A 19156-nucleotide genomic window follows, 5' to 3' on the forward strand; every position below is an offset into this window, starting at 1 on the left:
GCCGCCGCCTCTCTTCCTTCTCTGTTTCACCCGCGTCCCTCCATCTCGAACCGCCGCCGCGCCCTAACACGATCCCGCGCCGCTGCTCGCCTGCAAGACCACCGTCGCCGCTCCGCCACAGCCCACGCGCCGCCGTGCGCCATCCGCGCCGCCGCTCTGCGTTCGCCCACAGCCGCTGCGCACAGCCTGCAACTGCTCGCGCTCCACCCGCGCGCAACCGTGCCGCTCGTGCGCCTCCGCCAACGCCGTCAGCGCTGTCCGCGCCGCCCGTGAGCCGCCACCACTACTACTCCGCAACGCCGCCGCTCCTCACCCGCGCCCGCGTCACCATCACGCCATCACGCCTTGCCAAGCGCCGCCGTGCTCCACGCCTCCACGCCGCAGCCGCAGCCCCACGCCGCAGCCGCAGTTCCACGCCGCAGCAGCACCCGATCAGCGCTCACCAGGTGCTCGACAATTTGCTTGTTCGAGATGGGTCGCGAGAAGAGAAAGGGAAAGGAGGTCGTGGTCGAGAAGCCCGCTCGCAAGCGGACTCGTGCAGAGAAGGAGGCCGAGAAGGCCGAGATGGTGGCCAAGGCCGCCAAGGAGCAGGCATCAGGCCGTGCTCGTCCGTTCCAGATCAGGGAGGACACCAGAGGCAGAGGCAGGGGCATGGGTAGAATCAGAGGTGCCAGGGCCACCAGAGCCGCGACGGCAGCAGCAGCAGAGTCAGATCAGTCAGATACAGCTGCAGATTCAGATTCAGAGGCAGAGCAGTCCGAGCAGTCTCAGGGGCAGAGCACACAGGAGTCACCGACTCTACGACGGTCTGGCCGCACTCGGCAGACATCCCCAGCAGCAGAGACTTCACCAGCGACCGAGCGTCGCACTGGACCGAGGACGCGAGGAGGTCACCAGCCACAGGAGCCTCGCAGGTCCACAGCTGCAGCAGCAGCAGCTCGTAGAGCCGAGGCCCTAGAGGCCGAGCGCGCAGTGTTCCGTATGGACACTGTTGTGCGTCTGGAGCCAGGTGTGCTGCTCCAGAACTTGACCCGAGCCAATGCGGCCAAGGTCAAGAGACTCAGGTGGAGTGTTGACGAGGAGGTTTGGTTCCCGGTGACCCGAGACAGCAGAGTCGACAGGAGGTTCTGGACTTTGCTACAGGCCAGTTTCTACGAGACCTACCAGAGGCGGGGCCACCGGATCTTTCAGCACAGGGTTCTTGACTGGGTCTCACTAAGGACAGCCGCAGGGGGAGCAGATGTGAGAGCACACTTTGCTCACTTCAGAGGTCTGCCTAGACTGCTAGAGATGGAGCAGAACCGTTATATCGAGGACTGGGTCAGAGTGTTCTACGCTACAGCTTGGATAGCCCCCGAGCGCAGAGCCGTGCACTTCATGTTTGGAGGGCAGGACTTTGGTTTATCAAGGGCGACCATTGCTGGTATACTTGGAGTTGACCTGGTCGACGTCTCGCTGCACGAGAGGGTTTACGGGGACTCAGATCCACCCCGCAGGGCGATGGTTGGCGGGATTGCTCCTTCTCACGAGGCAATCACTCAGTGCTTCCGCCAGCCGTTCCCTGCCTCCTACGCCAGAGTTCCCAGCCTGCTGACCCCAGAGGCATACGCAGTACACATGGCACTCCGGAGGACTTTGCTACCAAGGAGTGGCTACCCAGAGGGGTTCACAGGTTTGCAGCAGCTCTTGCTCCTACACATCCTCACTCATGAGCCATTTGATATAGTTGACTTTATTTTGGCTGAGATCGAGGATGTGATCACTGATGGGATGGGTGTGGTGCGACAGTTTCCCTATGCGCACTGGATCAGTTACATATGCTCTATGATAGTGCCAGCAGAGTCACCCATCAGTGCCCCTTACCGTCACGACGAGGCTCCCAGGTTCCCTGTCTACCGACCCACAGCTCCACAGGACAGGAGGAGGGGCAGACACGCAGATAGAGCAGCGATGGCTCGACTGTCACCGGAGGTTCAGGCACGAGTGGCAGAGGAGGATGAGGCACTCCTAGCAGCAGAGGCACAGCTTCCCGGGGGAGATGATGAGATTCACTGGTCTGAGCTTGAGTCAGACTCCTCCGACGACGTTGAGTACTTTCCTTCAGCTGCCCCAGCCAGTCACGATCACGAGGCAGGAGGTTCAGGACAGCCAGCACCTCCGACTTCAGCAGCTGCTACAGTCTCTGAGTCTCAGGTGACTCAGCCGTCCGAGCTCACTTCACTACTACAGCAGCTCGTGACCCAGCAGAGAGAGGACAGGCTTGCTCAGGAGGAGGCCAGGAGAGCCCATGAGGCCCAGATTGCTGCTATACAGAGAGAGGCCGCCCGAGAGCGGGCTGCGACCGAGGAGCGTTTTGTCGGGCTTATCGACAGAGTTTCACAGAGGACAGACGCTCAGTTTCAGCAGATGCAGCAGGGGATGATGGCGATGTTCGGGATGATCTCACAGCTTTACTCTCACACCGGACTCGCCCCGCAGCAGCCAGGACAGTCAGGCCTTCAGGGTGTTGGAGCACCTCAGCTTGCCGTCACACCAGCTCCTCCTCCTCCAGCTCCTACTGCAGCTCCAGCTACCTCAGCGACACCGGAGACCACGTTCTCGATGTCAGCACTCTTTGGGTCTGCCGGTCGTCCGCTCTTTTCACCACTGCCGGCGACCACACTCTTTCAGGACTCACCGCCAGCGGTTCAGTCGGTCGCCCTCCCCTCCTCACTTCAGGCAGCACCTTCAGGGGGAGGAGCAGTAGAGGAGTCCCTGCTTCCACAGTCGACGCAGCCGGCAGCCTCAGCAGTCACCTCTTCAGATATTGATACTTCTTCTGCTGACCCGGTTACGACTTCTACGGATCCTCTACCAGGCAGTGCCAGCACGAGAGCCTCCACGACAGTTACTCCCCCAGTGAGCTCAGACCCAGACCAGCAGCTTCCGTCTGTCACCGAGGGTGAGAGTTCTCCGTCCGACGACGACGACCCGGACCGCTTCGTCGCCGTACCACGACAGCACGACCCGTAGCTCGCCTTTTGGTGCTTTGATGCCAAAGGGGGAGAGGTGTTAGGGGGAGCACCAGAGTTAGGGGGAGGGTAGAGCTAGAGAGAGCTCGTAGTTATCAGGACTTTGATTCTCTGTATCTCTTTTGGTGTTAGTTCATGGATATGTACATTTGTCGCTTGAGTATGCCGTGCTTTGAGACATATCTATGAATTTCGTTTGAGCCGTTGAGCTCTTTGGTCCTTCTTTTCGAGTTTGCTTGTGTTTATCCTGCTTTATCTTTCTCGCTCTCTCGTTATTTATGTTTGTGTTGTCATCAATCACCAAAAAGGGGGAGATTGTAAGCATCTAGGCCCTCAAGGTATGTTTTGGTGATTAATGACAACCATTATTGTGACTAATGAGTTTGTGCAGCTTAATAGATCACTATCGCTCATTTGGTCATATGTCAAAAGAGAGACCCCTCAATTTCGGTTATTTTAAAAGGCGATCTCGGTTTTCAACTTATATATGTCAAGGCTAAGGATCTTTCTAGTCCTAAGTGTCACAAGGTTGAGAAGGACACTTAGGTTAGTATAGGTTTTATAGTTTTGTAGTGATCGCACTATTAAGAGGGGCTAAGGCTTAGTAACTTGAGCATGGACATGGTCATTTGAAAATGGATGCACACTATGGTCACTCAGGTTTCTAGAAGTTCAAATAAGTGGTTCTCAAACTATATCTCAAGAATATTTGGATTTCATTCAAGACTCAAATCAGAAAAGACAAAATCAGAAAAAGTCTATACACCGGTTTAACCGACGCTCTCAATTTTCTATACGTCGGTTAAACGAAGTCAGCAGAGTCTGGACAAATTCAATACACCGGTTAAACCGACGTGTCTGAAGTTAACGTCGGTGCATTGGTCCAGAGTTGGTTTTTCCAGGGAAATTCAAGTTCTATTCACCGGATTAACCGACGCTGTTTGAATCAATACGTCGGTGCAATTGACCAGTGAGATGGTTTTTCAGAGGAATTTAAAAATTGTACTCACCGGTTAAACCGACGATAGGTTTGAGTTAACGTCGGTGCAGTTGTCCAGAGACTTGTTTTTTCAGTGGTTCAGTGGACAACTACACTCACCGGTTAAACCGATGCTACGTCGGTTAATCTGCCCCAGTTGTAACGGCTAGTTTTCAGAAGAGGCAGTTTACATTCACCGGTTAAACCGACGATGACAATGGGGGGTACGTCGGATTAACCGGCGCTACGCAGTTTTCTGGCAGCTTTTCTCCAACGGCTCTATTTGTGTGAGCTGCCTATATATACCCCTCCAATGGGTCATTTCGCCCACTCTTGACACCAGGCAACATCCAAACACTCATACCATAGTCAAGAGCCACCTTGAGCTTCATCATTCACATACTTGTGCATTCAATCAATCAAGAAGCAAGATTAAGGACTTGAGTAGAGAGAAGCTAGTGTGCATCCGTTCTTAGTGATCGGTTCTTGCTCAAGTGAAGGCCTTAGCTTGTTACTCTTGGTGATTGGCATCACCTAGGCGATCTTGGTGATCGAGGTGTTTCTCGCGGAGCTTGCCAAGGATTGTGGGAGCCCGGAGAAGAAGATTGTACGTGGCTTGATCTCCACCACGCCGGGATGGTGAACGGAGACTCTTAGTGAGCGCCCTCGTCTCGGTGACTTGGGAGGTGACAATACTCTTTGTGAGTGTCACAACGTGGATTAGGGGTGTGTGCCAACACATCGATACCACGGGAAAAAATCCGGTTGTCTCTTGTCCATTCCTTTTATTCAAGCATTTTCTTTCATGCAATTTACTCATGTGCTTGACTTAGAGATCATAACTTAGCTCTACCTTGCTAGGCTTTACTTTGTTTTAGCTCTCTTAGCTTGTGTTAGTAGCTTAGTTATCCGGTTGGTGAATTGGTGCCCTACTAGCATTGCATAGGATAAGGTTGCTTTACTTTGTTTTAGAATTTGAAAAAGGCCCAATTCACCCCCCCTCTTGGTCTATCGATCCTTACAGAGGCGCGCGGAGCGGAGCGCACAGGGAGGCGCCCAGGGTCTGCGCGCAGCGCGCGGGGGTGGTGCAGCTGCGGGCGCGTCCGGCGGCGGCGGCTGCGGCCAGCGCTAGGCAAGGGCGCCGCCTGCGGTGGCGCCTGCAGCTCGTGGAGGCAGGGGGAGCGGACTGCAGCGGCGCCTGCAACTCGCGCGAGGCAGGGGCGCGGCCTGCAGTGGCGCGTGCGGCCTGCACGTGCAGGGGCGCGGCCTGCGGCGGTGGCTGCCGCCGGCGCGTGGAGGGGTTGTGGCCTGCGCGTGGAGGGGGCAGTGCAGGAGCGCGTGGAGGGGGCGGTGTAGCTGCGGCTGTGGACAGCGCGTGCAGGAGGAACAAAGCTAGGAAGAGACTGGCCGACCGGCGGTCAGAGACTCAGAGTACGTCAGCCCGTCCGACATGCACGCTGCAAAGCTAGGAATTGAACTGGCTCTTGCTCGGAATGTTCGTTAGTGTCTCTCACGATCAATTGCAAGTTGCATTGTTCCAAGCTGATTCATCCATCGAGATGGAAGAAGTGTGGGTCCCTTATAGAAATAGAAGGAGAGATAGAGAGAGCATATACTGAGTTCAAGCAAAGGCACCGGGGTCTTTCGCGTGTTCCCTCCATGCTGGTTAGATGACTTGGTGTGCGATGATTCAGGCAAAAGTTTAGCTTCACATCCAGAAGGGTGACAAAAAAATTAGCTGCCAGATAATATGCATGTGGTTTGAACTTAGTTATATGTGTCATGATGCTGTCCAAATTCTATTAATTTCTTGTTCATATTGATATTGAAATGTTGCTACAATATAATACAAGATAATATGCTCAATTGTTAGGAATAGATGCATGAATGTGATGCAGCCACCTCTCATCATGTAATATACCAGTCGCTTTTGTTGGACACCTATGTTGGGATGTGATCTCATGGTGCTTCTCTTTTGGATATGTATGATGGGGGGTTCTGATTTGGTGCTACATCTCTTTTGGATATGTATATATGATGGGATGTTATCTATCTATTATCAGCATATATGCATGTGGTTTCAACTTAATTTTGTATGTCATGTTGCTGTCCAAATTTCTGTCAAATACTTGTTCATATTCTTATTGAAATTTTGCTGAAATATAATGAAAATAGGGGTATATTCACAAAGTTCTAAAAAAAGTAGGGGTTTATTTGCAAGGGTAAAATTGTCTTCTTTAACACCGTTAACTGCTGTTCACGGAGTAGGGGTAGAATGAGTGTTCATTTGCGAACAGTAAGGGTAAAAATGCAAAGTCAAAAAAAGTAGGGGTAAAATTGCAATTGGAGTTCAAAATAGGGGTAAAAACGCAATTGCCCCTATAAAAAATCGTAAAGAAACTCTTTGCAAAATAAATAAATAAATTTGTGTTGGAAATATGAGTACGTGCTACCAGATTGGACCTAAACAAAATAGAAAATAGCTTGCGTTTTAAGCATCCCCCAACGAAAGAAAGCGAGGCCCTCTCTTGCAAATGCAAGTTGCAGCAGTTGCACCTATAGCTGTGTGCCTTGCTGTTTGCAGCAAAAGCAAGAATTGGGCACGTAAAAGAATACCAATGGCCCACACCTGGTCATTTGCGACCTAGTTTTGCATCCCTGCTGAGCCGCAGCTGTCGCCTAATCAAACTCCTCCTCCCACTATATTACACGGAGAAAGCGAACTAATCAGGGGATGGGCGGATGGCGCTGACGTATGCGTGCCAGAAATCGAAGTGGGCGAGGAGGATCCGCAAGGAGAATCATTCCGATTCCGTGGCCGTGAGCACTAGTACGTTTTTCGGATGAGTACCTGCTTAATTTCCAGAAGGGCACACGCTAGATTAGATGTGGCGTGGCGGCCGGTCTGATCAAGCCGATCCGTTCGTCGCACTATCTGCGGCATCCGATTCGACGGCGACCCACCCGCTACAGCCACCGACACCACGTGTGCTCCCGAGCTCGTCGGGCGCGGTGGACCGTCCGGAACCTGGCTGATTGATACATGTGGACTATCCGCCATAAGGAAAAGGGGGCTCCTATATGTCTTCTGGTTGGTAGTTAAGCAAGTTATCTTTAGCCCAACAACAGCCCACAAGACAGCCCACGGCCCATAATTCGTTTCGGCATCACCGCGTCCTGCAAAATCCTGTAGGCAAGCAGCACCGTAGGTAGGTAAGTCAGATGTTCAGTGGATAGAAAGGCCATCCTACCCCTTCTTTTTTTCTCTCCCTTTCTATCCCATTTCTCTTTTAGACGATTTTATTCAAATACTTCAATTAATTCATCAAGTGTGCAGTGTAGATATGTGCCATTCAACAATTTCAAATGGTTAATCAACATATTTCTGTAATCTAATTCAACATTCAGTATAAACTAATTCAACATTTTATACGAAAATGTTCAAACAATATACTAAATTGTTGAACTAGTTAATTCCAAATATTGACTTTTAAAATTTAATAAAAATATATTCATATTGGATCTCATTGTGTTGGATTAATTCTTAAGAATATAGTGGTTTAAACGGATTCTAAATTGAGTGTACCATTTATGAGAAAAATACATTTGAACCTCCGAATCCAAAAAATACCTACACCTACATGTGTCCAGCTAACTCCCTCAACGTACCAACTCTCGAGCCCGCTGCGCGCTGCCCACTGGGCGCTGGATGGCTGGATGGTCCGCTCTTGCTGTGTTGCCTTAAATCCGATGGTAGAAAATATTCGCACGGATTTCAAACATTAGAAGATACATAAACAATTTTCTTCCGGAAGATGGATAAGATCCCTGGGAAAAGGGAGGCCGGAGCTGGGCTGGAGCACTCAGCAGGAAAGGGGCGCGCGGCCAGGCGGCGGCGGCGGCGGCGGCGGGCCGTTAGTTGCATCACAGCATGGTGGACCTTAGTCTCCATGGCAGAATAAAAGAAACAGGGCCACTAAACCAGAGGCCGAAATCTTTGATAGGCCCATGTAGCATAGAGACCGGTTTCGAAAACGTGGGTGATTTGGGCCAAATGTTTCAGGTATTGACTGCGATTAAAAAGAAGGAAAAAGTCTATCTTCTCCAACTTTTAGAAAAGTTTGATTTTCCTCCTTCAATTACAAAATCGGACATATAGCCTCCTCAAACTCATCAAAATCGGACAATTTTTCTCCCTAAGTGGTTTAAGGCCGAGCTGGCAATGGTTTCATATGTTTTTTTGGATTTTTTATTTGTGCAACTTTAGAAGTAGCTGGAGAGTAATGAACGAAGTAAAAAATAGAAAAGTAACACTGCTTCATCTCTAGAATAGACTCTTTACTCATCAACAAATGCCATTCCACAACTTTAACCAAGTGTCACCTAGAGAGCTCTAAAAATCATGATACTTCACAAAACGCTAGGCCATAGAGCATGGACAACGATACAATAAGACGTGCAACATTTTGTTGAATGAAATTTGAATTGTTGAATTTTAAAAGGAGGCAAAATCAAAATTTGAGAGCATATTATGTCACTTCAGATGGTATGGAAAGTATTATTTTAGATGTATTTGGTTTTTTAATTATCTCTCATTGAAAATTATTATTTCCATATCGTCTCATGTCACACAATGTGGACTTAAATTTTTGCAGGGTAACATATTAAGCCAAAAATGTAAAATATTATTTAAATGTAAGTCTACTATGGTAGTATGCACATTATGTGAATGTTTGGTAAACTTTGATGTAGTTTAGAGATAGTAGATAATTCATTGCGTTTATTTGAAATCTTGCATAAATTTATTGCGATTATTTGAAATCTTACATAAACTTCACATTTGTGAAGCAACTTAAATATATTATATATAACATGTGTCAAACAAAAGTGCCACATCATATAAGGTTCAAAAGGATACACAAATATAATGTTATCAAATTTTTAGCAGTCATTTGGGTACCCTAAAAATCATGGAAAATTTGCCTCCTTTTTAAATTCATTAATTCAAATTTCATTCAATACAAATCTTGCACATCCTATTGTATTGTGATCCATGCTTTATGGGCTAGCATTTTGTGAAATATCATGATTTTTATAGCTCTCTAGACGATATTTCCTTACTTCTAAAGTTGCACCTATGAAAAATACATAAAAAATTATCAAAAATTGCTGTCACGTCAATCTCAAACCACTCAGGGAGGAAAGTTGTCTGGTTTTGATAACTTGGAGGAGATGAGTGGTCTGGTTTTTTAGTTGGATGAGGAAAATTAGACTTCGTGAAAGTTGGAGCAGCTAAAGTAGACTTCTTCCTAAAAAGAAACATCGGTGACTTGGGCTGGATTCTTTCAGGTAACGTAGACCAACACCCAACGATGTTTTGGGCTGCGCGCAAAATCGAGCCCAGAAAGGAAACCACATCGCCACGCCACTGCTGCACTGCATGCGATGCGATGCGCCAAATCGTGGTCTTGATTGTTGTATACCACTGCTACTAATATGGATGCCTGCCTAGGCTACCACTAGTTCACCGTACTCGATTTCTACCGCGGCACGGCGCCATTAATTTCCACTCGGCCACAAAACCAAAGACCACAAGGCCAACACCTCAAATGGGACAAACAGTGAGTCATCGGGACCTCGGGTACACCTATACATGCAAGCGGGGCGGGTTGCGGCTGCCCGCCCCCCGTCCACACCAGCCGCAAATGCATTTGCGGGCTCATGCGGCCCGCAAATCGCCGCGATTGTTTTGCGGATTTTGCGGCAACCCGCACGCCGCCGCGTCACCGGGACTTGGTCGCATTTTCGAGCTTTACGTTGCGCGTGGAACCTGCTGGTTCGCTGGCTGAAGAAGATGGCTGCTTGAAGCAACCATCACAATCATTTGCGGCCAGATGGGAGTAGCGCGAGGCGGCAGGCGAGATTGGCAGTGGCGTCTATGGCGGCCGCGGTGTCTCTGTCGCTGGAGTCGAGAGTAAAAGAACAGCAAGAATGGGGATTGATCTGGGACCAAAAATTTGCACGCGAAATCTAGAGCACCAGGAACGGAGAGATTGAAGCCAAGAGAGAGGGGAAATGAAGAACTCGATTTACAGGCGGGGAGCAAAGGATTTGGCGCTGGCAATGAATTTGGTGCGGGATTTGACGCCAGCGCTGGATTTGGAGGAGGGAGAGTGCTTGGAGATTTTGACGCGGACGGTAGTGGATCCACCGGCTACCGGCGGCAGCGGCGGCAATGGAGCCAAGAAATCCCGGCAGCTATGAGACGCCAGGGCTCATGCATGAAAGATGGGGACTGCAACGGCGACCGCTTCCTCCGCCTCGCTCCTAGCTGGAATAATTTGCAACGAACGTAGATCCGCTGCCAACAGCCGGCGGCGGCGACACACATGTAGACGGCGACGCCATGTCCCGAGCACACGCAGATGGCACCCTCGCGCAACCGGCGAGGAAGCAGTGGGAGACTTCGAGCGGGACGGGGTGCTTCTTCGGGCCGTCGAGGAACTGCAACGCCTCGAGCCCGTCGTCGCCGGGAAGATGATCACGGGGAGCGGCCACCACCGGAAGGAACAGGCGCGCGCGAAGGTGGCCAGGACGGGCGGACCAAGCAGCGAACGGCGGCGGCGGCAGCACCTACTCTTTTTTCTCCGGTTCTCTGGAGGTAGCGGGCTTCGCGGCGCCGCTGGGCCCGTTCGTATGCCGCATAACACCCCGCTTCAATTATGCGGGCGCAATTGCGGGTCTTCGTGGGCTTGCGGCACGGGTCCGCCCAACGGGCTTGCGGCAAAGCCCGCCCCGCTTGCATCCCTAGGTACACCAGTCCGTGCTAGTGTAGGAAGGACGCTCCGTGCTCTGACGGCAATGCGGCATCGCTACCGTCTGCTTACAGCCGCAACCGCCCATCTTGTCGCGGCCCGGCGTGACAAGTCAGCACGTGAAGGCGCGAGCAGGTCGTGCTTGGCAACCGGGGACAACGCGCCGGGGGCCGACCCGCCCGCTCAACGCTCTCAAATTGGCCGGCGCGCGCGCGCGATGGCAACATGAACACGCGCCGCGCCGCGCCATGCCGGCACGGCCCGTGGCGTCGCCACCCTCCCCGGCTCCCTGTCGTGCTCACGGGCAAAACTTGTCCACGGCGCTGTACAGAGATCTCCCGGGGCGTGCAACGTAGGCGGGAGCTAGGCAGTGAGCCAGTGACCGACCTCGGCAGTGATGCAGCATCGGACAAAATCGGCACGAAGTTTAGACCGGATCGGCCGCTGTTCGCCAAGAACTCGGTACCGACATGCCTTGCGCATTCGCCGCGACGAGCCGCCATTATTTTTTCTTTGCGCGGGCGCCGAGACGCCGCCCGCCGGCTTCCGCGGTGACCGTTCTTCCGGCTCCGGCTTCGCCGGACCTGGCGGCCGGCGCGTCACGACGACACCCCGCAATTGTTTAACCCTTCGGGCAGGCCGCCGCACGAGGAGCCGCGCGCGGGAGGGGTGGAGCGGAGCGCGACGCGAGGTCGCGGAACAAGGCGGCCGGCCGGCGAGCGCCGTCGGGCCCCGCGGCGCGACGGCGGCGTCGGGTCGACGACGTCGCGCACCAGGGTGCCCGTGCGCCCGCGGGCGGGAACACCTCGCGGCGATCCGCTCCGCAGACGAGGAGCCCAGTTTGAATGGCTTTTCGGCTCGCACGCAGGTGGCCACCGGAACAAGAAGAGGAGATGCCACCGCTTTTCGTTCTCTCGAGATTCTCGATTGTAATGGTGCCGGCCCATTGCGGAGAACATGTGTCACCGGAACTGGGCCTCATGTCGCCGCCTTTTCACTTTTCTCCTTTTCCACTACGAGCTATTGGTCTTTAGTTTTAACGAAGTGGGTTCCTGACTTCCTGTAGAAAAACAAATGCCACCAGAGTGTTTAACTTTCAACTTTTCACTGAAGAGATTCGAAAGGGGGGTCATCTAGAGGAACTCTAGCCGTATTCTACAATTCTACTCGATCGACACCTTTTTTTTTCTCTCGAGATGACGCATCAGGCGACGTGCAAGTGCAACTAGTGGAGATGGAGATGGACGGGACGAGGGTGTCATGTTGGGTGAGATCGCAGGACTGAAGTAGCCAAGTGGAAGAACGATGGGAGGTTGGAAACGCTGATGGACAATTTGATCTCAACTAAGCAACTTCGTGGCCATCCTTTGAACTTTGAAGCACTCTGAACACGTAGGAACTCGAACCTAAACCACAACTCTCAACCATGCACCTTTTGGTGATACACGCCTCTTGTTGGACCGAAAGAAAAAAAGAACTCTATGGCTTAACCTTGCAAGTGATGACTATGGATGAGTCACTGATGGGAGGAGCATGACAGAACTGTTTGCCTGTTCCCTTTGAATATAGTGGACCGGACTCTAGAGAAAATGCAAGGCAAGCAGATCGAACATCGAAGCTGTACTTGGTAGTACTGATTAGGCCAGTCTTAATAGGAGTGTTATAGTAGTGTCATGAGTATTAAATTTGTTAATGTGGCAAAGTTTTTATGAAGAGAGAGAATGAAGAATATCATGGAATGTAAGAGGAGTGTCATTAATGACACTCTTCTGACACGATTACCTATTTTTTGATATTAGTAACTGTGTCGATGACACTCCCACTGAGACTAGTTTTAGCGGCTAGCGCAGTGGCTTGGCTGGGGCAACCAATTTGCCGGTAAAGGGTCCAGGAGGGGCGTGTCGCAGATGCCACAATCTATTCGCTGCTCTCCTATTCCTACCAAGTTCACCAACAAAGTACAGCGTCAACCGTCAAGTGCGTGACGATAACGGATGGCGGTGGGCGGCGGCCGATGATCCGCCCATCATTGGACATGTACGGCACTCGGGTTACGAATTTCGTTCCCATCCCACTGGTAAGCGAACGGTTCTCGCCAACCCAGCCACCCGGGTGCCTGCCGCACCATCGATCCGGTCGCTTATCGGGAACGAAAGCTCGGCGCGTGGACTCGACACGCAAGTGTTCCATGCGGTTTCGGCCAGGCAAGTCCATGTTCAACACGGGGACGCAATTTCAGCGAAGGCCTGCACCCCAAAACAAGCATGGAATCAGTATAGTACGCCTGGTGTTTCTACCAAATTTCCAGGGATTGATGAATGGAAGGCAACGTTTATTTATGGCCGTCATTAACGCGTAGGCCTTTCAAAATGGAGTTTATTTATGGGAATTTTATGTAGCCAGCTGTTCGACGCGCAGCTAAAAAATGGAGAGTGCTAGTTCCATTCCATACCAGTAAAACCTGCAAGGATAAATCGGTCAAACCCACCCGTCCCGGCCGGTGAGGGCCCCGGCTGTCAGAACCCGCCCAGCGCGGCGCCAGCAGGTCTGCACGCGAACCAACACGCATTTGTTGGTTTGTTTGTTCCGGGTCCCAGGTCCAGCCGGAGCCCGACGCACCAGCACAGCGCCGCCCCCTAGGCAGTCTGAAGTCTGAACCCAACCACCCACCCCAGCAGTGCGCCGCGCACGCGTCTCGCTCGCGCTCCCATTCGGCCATTCCCACAGCCGCCGCGCAGCGCCCGCTCCCGTCCCCGTCCCCGTCCCCGTCCCCGTCCACCGGGATCCCCTTCCCCTCCCCGGAGACGAAACAGGAAACCCCGATTCCATTTCCAGTTTCCCACCCAGACTAGCCCTCGCGCCACCTGTTGCGTTCCCGTCCCCGTCCCCGTCCCTCTCGCGGTCTCGCGGGCGCGGGTCGCCCGCCGCCACCGAACCCCAACGCCCCACCCCTCCGCTCTCCAGCCCACGGAATAAACCCAACTCCCCGAGCCCCATTCCGCGAAACGCGCACGGGAGTTTTTGGGTTTTTCTCCCCCGCACGCCACTTATTATCCCCTCCCTCCGCCCCGCGCACGCAGACGCGGCCGCGTCCCACAAACCCCCAAAACGCCAACGCCGTCGCCGCCTCCCCGCCCCCCCCGGACCGGCTCCTTCCTCCTCACCCGCCGCCGCGATGCGGGCGACGCCGGCCCCGCCGCCGCCGCGGCGCCTCCATTCCGCGCTCCCCCTGCTCCTGCTCGTCGCCGCGGCGCTGGCGGCGCGGGCGGGGGCGGACGACCTGGCGAGCGACGGGCGGGCGCTGCTGGCGTTCCGCGACGCCGTGGGTCCGCGCCTGGCGTGGAACGCGTCGGACCCCACGGGCGCCTGCTCGTGGACGGGGGTCACCTGCGAGAACGGCCGCGTGGCGGTGCTGCGCCTCCCCGGGGCGACGCTCTCGGGGGCGATCCCGGCGGGGACGCTCGGGAACCTGACGGCGCTCCACACGCTCAGCCTCCGCCTCAACGGGCTCTCCGGCGCGCTCCCGGACGACCTTGGCAACGCCGCCGCGCTCCGGAACGTCTTCCTCAACGGCAACAGGCTGTCCGGCGGGTTCCCGCAGGGGATTCTTGGGCTCCAGGGGCTCGTCAGGCTCGCGCTCGACGGGAACGGCCTGTCCGGGCCCATCCCGGCGGCGCTCGGCAACCTCACGCACCTCAGGGCCCTGCTCCTCGAGAATAATCGCTTCTCCGGCGAGATTCCGGATTTGAAGCAGCAGCTGCAACAGTTCAATGTCTCGTTCAACCAGCTGAACGGATCTATCCCGGCCGCACTCCGCTCACAGCCGCGCTCCGCGTTCCTGGGGACGGGCTTGTGCGGCGGGCCCTTGGGGCCCTGCCCTGGTGAGGTCTCCCCTTCCCCTGCTCCAGCGGGGCAGACTCCCTCGCCGACGCCTGTGCCCAGCGGCAGTGGCAGCGGCGGAAGTAACGGCGGCAGCAACGGTGCAAATGGCGGAAAAAGTGGCCATGAGAGCAAGAAGCTATCTGGCGGCGCCATTGCCGGAATCGCCATAGGCTCCGCCTTGGGAGCCGCGCTTATCCTCTTCCTCCTCGTCTGCCTCTGCCGCAGGTCGGGGGGCACTAAGACGCAGTCTCTGGAGATGCCACCACCTTCTCACACGCCTGCTGCTGTTGCCGGCGGTCGGAAACCACCCGAGATGACCAGCGGTGCGGCTGTAGCGCCGTTGACGACAATAGGCCACCCTAATGCTCCTATCGGCCAGTCGACATCTGGTAAGAAGCTGGTCTTCTTTGGTTCAGCGGCCGCCGTGGCACCATTCGACCTGGAGGACCTGCTGCGCGCGTCGGCTGAGGTGCTCGGAAAAGGAGCGTTTGGTACAACATACAAGGCAGTGCTCGAGTCTGGGGCAACTGTGGCGGTGAAGCGGCTCAAGGACGTGACTCTATCCGAGCCTGAGTTCCGTGAACGCATTTCTGAGATTGGTGAGCTTCAGCATGATTTCATCGTGCCGCTCCGTGCCTACTACTACAGCAAAGATGAGAAGCTACTTGTATACGACTTCATGCCCATGGGTAGCCTTTCTGCAGTCCTGCACGGTGAGATCTTTGTGTTCCCGAATTTTTTTTTTATCACAAGTTCCATTTGCATATTACCTTGATTTTAACACTAGCAGTACCATTGGGTTGTGCCTGTGCTTGCTAGTACCATTGCCTTGCCTTATTCTTTGGCGGTGGCGGTAGGTAGGGTATTGTTTGATTTCTTCACATATGTTTGTTCTTTAGGAGCTAATCCGCATTGTTTTTTTCGTTTGAATATCATCCTCTGCTAGTACATCACTATAGATTTGTCCTGGTCTAGGGAGGCCAAGTCAAATTCAGTTGGGGTCAAAGCGTTATTTATTTGCTCGAGTTCTGGGTGTTTATTGGGTATTACCAAGTCATACATTGTTGACTCAGATTTATGTGTTAAAGCTGGTGATGTGAACATGGAAGCTCTGTGAAATAAAATATTTGTCACCAGCTGAACTCCCCCTTTCATGTTATTGGTCAATTAATATTTATCAAGTTTAGAATGTCTGAAGTAATTGATTTAGTCATCCTTGGTTAGTTGTATGTTCTTATGAAGGTCATTATGAACTTTTCATTTTAATTTTCTGCGCTCTCTGCTTGGCTGTTAGAATATCCTGGATTGATTAAAGAACACAATCTGTTGAGGTCATTGTAGTTTGTGAGATCGTATATTTTATGATTTAGATGTTCCTTATCCTTTTACGTACTGCCATCTTAATTGTGTCCGTTGACCATCAAAATGTAAGTGGTTAAGACTCTGTCTCATTCAAAGTATATGAATTTGTTTTTGTTGAACAGGTAACAGAAGTTCTGGCCGTACACCACTTAACTGGGAATTAAGGTCAAGTATTGCCCTAGCTTCAGCCTGTGGTGTGGAGTACATTCACTCGACAAGCTCGACAGCTTCCCACGGCAACATCAAGTCATCCAACATCCTCCTCGGTAAATCATATCAAGCACGTGTATCAGACAACGGGCTTACCACTCTTGTTGCTCCATCATCTTCACTGTCTCGCACCACTGGATACCGTGCGCCTGAAGTTACTGATTCCCGGAGGGTTTCCCAGAAGGCAGATGTTTACAGCTTCGGTGTTCTGTTGCTTGAGCTGCTCACAGGCAAGGCCCCTAGCCAGGCTGCTCTCAACGATGAGGGTGTCGACCTTCCCAGATGGGTTCAGTCAGTTAATCGCTCGGAGTGGAGTTCAGAAGTGTTTGATACGGAGCTCATGAGACATCAGAATGGTGAGGAACAGATGGCTCAGATCCTGCAGCTTGCTATGGACTGTGTAGCACACGTCCCAGAGGCCCGCCCAACAATGGCACATGTTGTTACGCGGATAGAGGAGATCAAGAAGTCAAGCGTGGCCTCAAACATTGAAGAAGGTGATGATCAATCTTCCAAGGCTGACTCGGAGGTGCCCACCAACCCGTTTGCTCCTTGATCTCAATTGACTTGAGAGAGGAATCGGCTATAACTCTAGCCCGCATTCAATCGATTCATGCATTGGATGAATCCTATCTTCGACTGAGTCAACTGTTTCTCATCTTTTAGCCTATTGAATTTAACTGTAACCTGATTGTCATTAATCTGTGCGTGGTGCATGCACGCTATGCTGCAGAAGGTTGATTCGCGTGTGTTTAGGGACCAGTTCTAAGGTGCAATTGCTAAATTACCATGCTCATTCTAGCCTTGATTAGGTTGGTTTTAGCTTTGTAGCTGCTGCTGTCATTCGTCTTATCCATGTGTAATTACTCAGCCCCATCTAGTGTTTTGAATTTTTTGCCAGATTTTTCTTGAGTTTGCTTTTTCTGGTATGCGATTTTCGTGTGGTCATGCTTTGCAAAAGGTTGGTGACTTACTGTCAACTACTGGTACCAAGGTGGCAGCTGATTGATGGCGGCATTGGCATCGGTCCGTGAAAGCTACCTTCTGAAGTCGTGGCCTGGTGCCATGGATCATGTTTTCGGTGAAGGCTGTTTTGAAATCGGAGCGATTGGTTGCTCTGCAGGCCTCCCGGTCTGATATGTTGATGAGCAGGATAGTGATGTGCCCAAGGTTGGAAATAGCGGGCTATGAAGTTTAGCGGTAACCTTCTCTAAAAGCTATAGAATAGCTATAGCGAAGCTATAGCGGGCTATAGCGAAGCTATAGCGGGCTATAGCGAAAGCTAAATCATTTAGCTGAATGATAAAATAATAAATAATTTCATACAAATTATAAGTATCGTTGGTCTAACACCTAAAATTTGAGTCTAACACGTCTCTTAACTACCCAACAGTACCCAATTGACATTTAGCGCTGCTAAGTCTCACAAAAACCTATTTAGCGGACATTTAGCATGGCTAAATCTCATAAAACCTCCTTTAGCGGATATAGCGGACAAATGTTGTATAGCGTAGCGGTAGATCTCCTAAAAAGCTATTAGCGGGCTATAGCGAGGTTATAGCGGGCTATTTGCAACCATGGATGTGCCTGTCGCCGAGCACAATTTGGCCTTGTTCATTAATAGTAGCTGAGATGGTACTCCTTGATAATTCAAGTCGGGTGGCTGCTGCGTCTGCGATGCCCACAGGATTCAGGAACCGCGAAATATCAGCGGCGCGCTCCCCTGAGTTCTTGCTCCAAAATTGGGGGTAACGCGTCAGCTGCTGAACAAACTGCCGAAAAAAAGGGGCGCGATCTAGATGACCCCAGGAGCTCGTGGTTAGTTTCTCCCCTCCTAATTTCCCTGATTCCGGTAGAGCGAGACGCTCAACAGAGCGGCCGGTTTCCTCTCGTCGCTAAGCGTAGTATGCGCTGAGCACGACAGCACGAGACGGAACTAATCCCTTCTTCCGTGGTAGGTCACCTGCGCTCTCGTCCCGCCCGGCGTCGGCGTGGTCCTGCCAGCCATCCTGGACCATCGGGCGGGGGCGGCGGCGGGGGCGAGCGAGGCCGCCAAATCTGAAAAAAATCCCGGGCCATCCCGTGCTCCCGTGTGCCGCCGGGGCGCGTCCCAGGTAGACGACGCGGCCAGCGTAGTATGCGCTGAGCACGACAGCACGAGACGGAACTGATCCCTTCTTCCGTGGTAGGTCACCTGCGCTCTCGTCCCGCCCGGCGTCGGCGTGGTCCTGCCAGCCATCCTGGACCATCGGGCGGGGGCGGCGGCGGGGGCGAGCGAGGCCGCCAAATCTGAAAAAAATCCCGGGCCATCCCGTGCTCCCGTGTGCCGCCGGGGCGCGTCCCAGGTAGACGACGCGGCCGCGTCACGGACGCCCTCGCCCCGTGCTCCCGTGGCCGTGGCCGTGGCTCGTGGGTGGGCCTCGCCCGTATCGCGGTACGCATCCCGTACCCGGCTTTGCTCACGAGCGCTGGGGACCGGCCGTGCGGAGCAGCAGCAGCGGCAGGGCAGGGCTCGTCTCCGGCATAGGGAGCACCAGTATTGTTGCTGCGGGGACCTCGTCTCATTAGTCATTACCACCTCGTCGCCAGGCAAACCTTGGGTCTGGTACGCGAGCGCGCCGTCGTCGCGGATCACGGGCCCCATGCCGTAGTCGTGACTCGCTGCCGCCCGGCCGGAGCAGGCCATTCCATTCAGGCCACCAGCTTGGGTCTGTTGGGTACCATCCCCATGGAAATTGTACCATACAAACCACACCGGCCTGAGGCTCTGAATTCCCCTGTGAAGAAGCATTCCCTGCACTTCCAAGCTTCAAGTCTTGATCGACAAGTACAATGCTTAAACTTTTGTTTCGTTTGCCTCGTAGTATAACGATAGCACGGTGCGTTGAAGGACTTTT

The 19156-nt window shown here is 53.0% G+C and overlaps 1 protein-coding gene across 1 annotated transcript; it reads left to right on the plus strand.

Moving 5' to 3' along the window:
- Positions 1–13812: 13812 nt before the first annotated feature.
- Positions 13813–17166, plus strand: LOC120689709 (probable inactive receptor kinase RLK902). The gene is made up of 2 exons (XM_039972091.1): positions 13813–15400; positions 16172–17166. Exons 1-2 carry the CDS (start codon positions 13981–13983, stop codon positions 16813–16815), a joined length of 2064 nt encoding a protein of 687 aa, XP_039828025.1. The 5' UTR covers positions 13813–13980; the 3' UTR covers positions 16816–17166.
- The last annotated feature ends 1990 nt before the right edge of the window (positions 17167–19156 follow it).

This window comes from Panicum virgatum, chromosome 9N, assembly GCF_016808335.1.
Source record: "Panicum virgatum strain AP13 chromosome 9N, P.virgatum_v5, whole genome shotgun sequence".
Taxonomy (NCBI): domain Eukaryota; kingdom Viridiplantae; phylum Streptophyta; class Magnoliopsida; order Poales; family Poaceae; genus Panicum; species Panicum virgatum.